At 36.4% G+C, this 6,348-nt stretch overlaps 1 protein-coding gene across 4 annotated transcripts in view; it reads right to left on the bottom strand.

Moving 5' to 3' along the window:
- Positions 1–1,053: 1,053 nt before the first annotated feature.
- The window catches only part of LOC122830364 (axin-1-like), a 29,968-nt gene continuing 24,673 nt past the window's right edge, over positions 1,054–6,348 (bottom strand). For all 4 annotated transcript variants that reach the window (XM_044115667.1, XM_044115669.1, XM_044115666.1 and 1 more), the window contains one exon: positions 1,054–5,909. In XM_044115667.1, the coding sequence (XP_043971602.1) occupies positions 5,783–5,909 (127 nt within the window). In that variant the 3' untranslated portion in view covers positions 1,054–5,782. The remainder of the gene's footprint in view (positions 5,910–6,348) is intronic.

Raw genomic sequence — 6,348 nt, 5'->3', positions numbered from 1 at the left:
ATCAACTACTTGCCATCAGCTGCTAATACAAGATATTATTTTATGCCATGAATATTTTTGTTAAATCCAATATAACCGACCCTGTCCCTTCTACGGTATACGACTCATGCAGGTAAAAAAAATATTGACATCAGATAACCCCTAAAGAACAATATTACTGATGTATTTTTCAAATGACAACTTTGTATTTGTAGAAAGTTACAATTGATCACCTAAAAAACAAAAAACAATTTTCTTTTTTTTTTTTTGCAAAAAAAAATTTCTACCTTTTTTTTTTATGTTTTAAGAAAATAAAAATAAACAATTTGGGGGGAAAATCCTGACAAAGGATCATAATTCATGCATGAAAGGGTTAATTATAATTCTCTTCTTACAGCTAAGAAAAGCATTTAAAATTTGAATATCATATCAGATCCAAAGACCACAGAAATGTGGGCTTAAAGAACAGTATGTTCATTAACCACTTATAGGTTATTTTCAAAAGGTACTTTTAATCTGACAAACAAGCCTCACATATTCTAAATGCCTGAAAATGATTCTATTTTACTTATTATGAAATTAATTTTTTCAATTATTAAAATAAGCTTTCCAAAAGCACATATATATTTGATGTGATGTACACGGAGTACAAACCTGTAGCACTGATCTTAATGACGGGATTGTTTAGTTGAAGAATTCACCTTCAGCAGAAATAAATATATTGCTCCTTATTCCATTTTCCACATGGGAAAATTATGATTTCTAGAAGTAGATCTAATCTGTTTGAACACAAACATTATAAAGTTTTAGTCCCATCAATTTGAAATAGAGACAAAAAAGGTTTATTCAACATCTTTATTATGAAGTACCTTTTTAAGAAATGTACAAGTGAAACCAGCACAGGGACATCTTGGCATTGGAAAAAAAAACGGAAAAAAAAAACAAAAAAATAAACAGAAACACCATGGACAATGTGGTGCAGGTCTGACAACACGTATGAAATGATAATGTACATATTTACAGCACAGGGTTGATCTGAACAGAAGGGAGAAAGAGCAACACTGTGGCTTTAAAAAAACAAAACAAAAGAAACATGAACCGGGAGTGACTTATGACTAAATTTTATATTAAAATTATAGACTTGTTAAGAATATGTAATAAAAGGCACTGAGCTTCACAATCCCCAACGCTGCAGATGAAGGCGTTCTTTTTTTTAATCATTTTATAAAAAAAAAAAAAAAAAGAAAGTCATGACTGTCCATCGCTAAAGTTAAAACAAGATGTCAGAGGGCCAAAGCAGTCTGCACAAAAACAATAAAAATAGATTTAAATTCAATCAAAAACAGTCCTTATAAACAACATGCTCAGTGATTATGTTTTTTTTCTTATAAACAAATACATATTTAAAATTTTTCATTTCTCATCTGAAGGCATAAGGGGTTTTAAGGACAAGTTTTCAGATTTTCAACCCGGGTACGACGACTTTCGACAAGCCGACAGAACCGCGTTTTTGACGAGAACATTCAATTATCTTCCAGCATGGGGGGGAAAGCGCGACACGTCTCCGCAACAGCATGAGATCAATACTGGAGACAGACATGATATGATCACTTGACAGGATTCCTTACAGGAAAAGGGCTAAAGAGGAAAAAAAACATAAAAAATATACATTCAGCTCAGATACCTGGTGTTTCAGTGAACCAGCTGTACAAAAACGTGTTGTGGCACTGATGCAAACTGCTAGAAGGACGGGGGGATTTAAAATGTGTTCGGTCCATTTCCTCAGAAACAACTAGACCAGGAGATTTTATGCCAATCGTGTCTGTAAAATAAACATGAAGCAAAACCTACAGGAGGCTAACTGAGATCAGAATAATAGCAAACAGCAGGTCTGGTTTAAAAAAGAAACAAAAAAATTACATTTTCCCTTTTAACTTACATCTAAGAAGCTCAAAATTGTTCCAGACCCAGATTAAAGTTGAGCTTATTTTATTTTTCTGCCATTTCTGCCATTTCTCTAAGTTGATCCATTTTTAGATGCGAGTGTCACTGACTATTTTAGAGATCTAATGAGATTAAAAATGAGTAAAAAAAAACTACTCTTGGAAAAAAAGGAGCAAACCCAGCTTAATTAATCTTGAATAAATATCTAGCTATCAGCGGTCCTGTTAGTTTACAGGACAGCAGCTGTCCTGTAAACTAACAGCTGCTTTGGCTTCAGGTGTGCTCTTTCAGACTGGAGTTGTACATTCTGTCATCTAACTCTAAGAAGGCAAAATGGCAGACTAGTAAATTATAAAAATTGCAGATTGCAAACGAGATGCACTGAAACACACACGCAAAAAACAAAACAAAAGATTAACCAGATTTCAGTTCAACTGTGTCTGAAATTCAACTTGATCTTTTATACTATTTTTTTCAGTCAAAGAACGCAACATTTCTAAGTGCTACCAATGTATTAGCTGCACTCACTGCAAAAAAAACACTAAATCTTTCGCAGTATTTTTGGTCTAGTTTACAGCACAAGTTCTTTATTACACTTGAATAAAGATAAAACTAACAACTTTTCAGCAAGACACAGGAGCTAGTTTTAAGTAAGTTATTCTTAGAAATTAAAAAAAGCTTACTGGGTCCACTGGCAGATTATTTCACTTATAACAAGACATTTTCCCCATGTTATAAGTGTAAAAATGATCTGCCAGTTCTGGTTCACCCATATTGTACAAAGATATTTGTACTAAAAACTAGACCAAAAGTACTTGGTAACATTATGATTTTTTTCTTTTTTTTGCAGTGTTCTTTAAGGAGGAAGTTGCTACAGAGTGAGGAAGGCTCACAGTTAACCATTTTATTATTTATAAGGTTTTTAAAATGAAGGAAGCGCAAAAGGTGGCTATCTGGAAAGGAAAGTATCATGGCTCATTTATACTGTATATATGGGGAGTGATACTTCAGCAGCTAAATATATCAGAATATTTATTTTTCTCTATTTGAGCTTCCAACCCCTCTCAATAAAATTAGCTGGACACATCAGGAGCCTTTTAGAAATCTGACTGGCCGTTTTTTTTGTTTGCTTGTTTTATAAAATAACCAGTTTCAGTTCTTGGTGCCGACTTTAAACATCTTGACCGGTAGAAGATAAGATACTCCCTCAGAGTTTTGTCCATGGACACAATTTAAGTACAGAAATCACATTATCTCAAACAGCTGTCATGTCATCACCATCTTAAAACGTTGACACAGAATTAAGCAAAGCTTGTGCTTGTTCAGGTTTCTAAATCCCAATCTGCTGACCTCTCACCTGCACCAGCAGCCAAACTGGGAGGTAAGTTTTAGACCAGAATTTACAAAAGCTGGTGACATTAAAAGATTGACTGTATTTAAGCAAGAAGGGGTGAGGGAGAGTTTGTGCTATTCCAGTGCAAATCCAACTTATTAATGTTGAAGTTTTATGTTTCTAGTGTTTTCTTGTCTTAAATTAGATGAAACAAAACTAAACTGGCACTCAGAAGGTTTTGATTCTGAGTGCCAATTAAGGAGTTTCATTCACCAGTTTAATGAAACTACCAGTGAAATGGTAGTTCCATTAAACTGGTGGCTGGGTTAGTTTTTTTGTTTGTTTTTTTAGCTAGTTTTAGCTTCTTGGTGCTAAAATGTTCAATTTAAAGTTGAGCCAGTTTATTGATGTTTGCTGAAATGGCAGCCCAAAGAACTGGTGATCAGCAGGTATTGGCAACGTTTATTATTTAAACCAGTTTGGTAGGGATCCAACCTCTGTTTTAAGTGGTCAGCAACATTCACATCGGTCAGCCATTTCTGCCCTTAGCCTAGCTAAAGAGAATTTATCAACAAAAGAAAGAAGCCTATCACCTAGGAAAAACTGCTAAAGCTAGCATTTCTTTTTTATTTCCTTTAAAAAATTGTTCACTCACTTCCTTACTATTTTGGAAAAAATTATAAATGACTGCGGAGCTCCAGACCTCTGGTGTAAACGATAAATACTCTTGTTGTTGTGACCATGTAACCTTTAATAAAGAAAAAAAATCATGAAATCTCTCCTGTGATTGTTTTTGTTTGCTTTAAGTTGTAAAGACTCTCTTTTTTGTGTCTATTTGCTCACACACACACACACACGCACACAGTGTGACATCACCTCCACTCCGAACAGAACCGATTAGTACAATGCTCATGGCTAGAAGGAAAGAAAAATATATATATATTGCCTGCTGGTAATTAAACTTTGTAAAGACAAATCAGAATTGGCTGAAATGAAATCAACTTTGGCAAAGAGGATTTCTAAAGAGTAAAAAAAGAAAAAACTAAAGAGAGGTCGAAATGGATCACAAAACGGATCAGTGCATCTCTATTAAAAGGAATTGTCGAGATGGCATTTTTTTTAGATTGGCAAATCTACTGGAGCAACATTCCCTTCAGCTCGTTACAGCAAAAATGATTCTTAGACACGCATGTCGGCTTGTAGGACACATGTTCTTTGGCAGAGATCACATACAAGACGGATAAAGGCGCAGATGTGATTGAGAATTTGCTTCTTTGTTGTTGTTTTTTTTTTGAAGAGCATAACGGCACCGACGAGGCAGGCACCCGGGATAAAACTACTGCTGAGGTTTTCAACAAAGCAGAGAACATTAAAAAAAGGCAATTTCTACATTAGCTTTATCAAAAGTCCTGTAAACACAGCGATGTGTTCCCACCCCGCGTGTTTCCTCAGCTCCCGCTGCGACACACACGAGACTACCATCTGGGGCAGATGTGAAAAACTTGCAGAGGTGTTTTAGAAAAATGGGAATTTTGAGAAACATTATAGTGTAAGAGAAAAAAAAAGAAGCTAGATTTAAAAAAAGAAAAACATTTAAGAGCAGACGAATCCTATCGAAACGACGGAAACGAGGGGCACTTTTATGATTTAGTGACAGAAACTCCATCGCTGCTTCGACGTGATTTTCAAAACATACACAATAATACTATATAAAGTGAGATATGACAAAATAAAAATGCAGTAAATAAGCAATAGTACCTGCCTTTGTTCATATACAAATCAAATGATATGATAACAAGCAGCTAGAATACTTGTCCTATCAAACAAAATATGTAGCTTTGGTAAACAAGTTAGGCGGAGAACTGTCGTCTGAACGGTAGGATGTGAGCGATCAGTGTGGGACGCGTCGGGCCGCGCGGCGGTGAGTACGTCTTTCTGTTCTGAGGCTACCAAGGCAAAAAAAAAAACAAAAAAAAACAGAAGCTAGATGAAAACGTTCAGATTTTTTGTTTCTGTCCTCTCCCCCACCGGTCCCCAGCTGACCAGGAAAGAAGACGGCGAGCTGCCGTCCTGAGCACCGACTGAAGCGTTTCCGTGGTAATGTAGCAGCATTGTAATGGTCTGCAGAGGACACACGCTCCTCCTTTAGAGCAGAAGTGGAAGACAACTTTCATCCTCTTTTTTTTTTTCCTTCCAGAAGTTCCCTCACCCCTTTTCCATCAACATTTTTTTTATATATAGCTCTCCTTGTTGATCTGTAAAGAACAGAACAGAGGGAAAATATTTTGCTCTTTTCTCCATTCCAGCATTATCTGACCCAATTTATTTTTTTCCTTTGTTTTTAATCCAGGCAGGTATTTGTTTTTCCATGAGTTCCCATCTTTCATCAGTCGTCCTACGCGGCGTTTTTCTACCCTTCTGAGACATCGCTCGTCCATCTTTCTACTTGCCAACGCTCCGATTTCTTGCAGGTGTCGCGTCTCCTCGTTTCGAAAGTCATCTGTTTCGTTTCCCGTTCCCAGAATTTCAGTCGACCTTCTCCACCTTCCCGACAATCTTCTCCTCGAAGATGGGCAGGATGGCATCGTCGTCGCGGACCTCCTCGAACACAACTCCACAGTCGAACTCGTCGCTCACCTTCTTGAAGTAGAACCTGATGATCAGAGGAGAGTCCGTTGTTCCCCACATATAGCAGAAACTTTTTCAATCGCAAACATTGTTAAATTTTATTGGAATTTCTTCTGAAAAACAAACACAAGGTAGCACAAAACTTTGACCAGTGTCGGCTTTTATATATTTTTTATTTTTATTTTTTTTAAATGCAAGCTAAAAAGTTCAGTTTTGGTCTGTAGTGCCTCATTTCCACTGAGCAATCCATCACAAGGAATTACAGTTGCCATCTCCACTGTGGACTTCGCTGGCTACTGTAGGAAAATATAACGACGCATCACAGATCGAACCATTATTCTCCGGAGCGAGTTAGTACGGAAAGTACCCTCACCTGTATTGTGTGTTTTTTGGTCTTTACAATCCTGTATGTTCACCTCAAATCTGTGTTTTAAAATTCCATAAAGTTGTATTATGTAGAAACA

This window comes from Gambusia affinis, linkage group LG04 (assembly GCF_019740435.1).
Source record: "Gambusia affinis linkage group LG04, SWU_Gaff_1.0, whole genome shotgun sequence".
NCBI classification, from domain to species: domain Eukaryota; kingdom Metazoa; phylum Chordata; class Actinopteri; order Cyprinodontiformes; family Poeciliidae; genus Gambusia; species Gambusia affinis.
The sequence above is the reverse complement of the archived record's forward strand: the minus strand, read 5'-3'. Positions and strand labels throughout refer to the sequence as shown.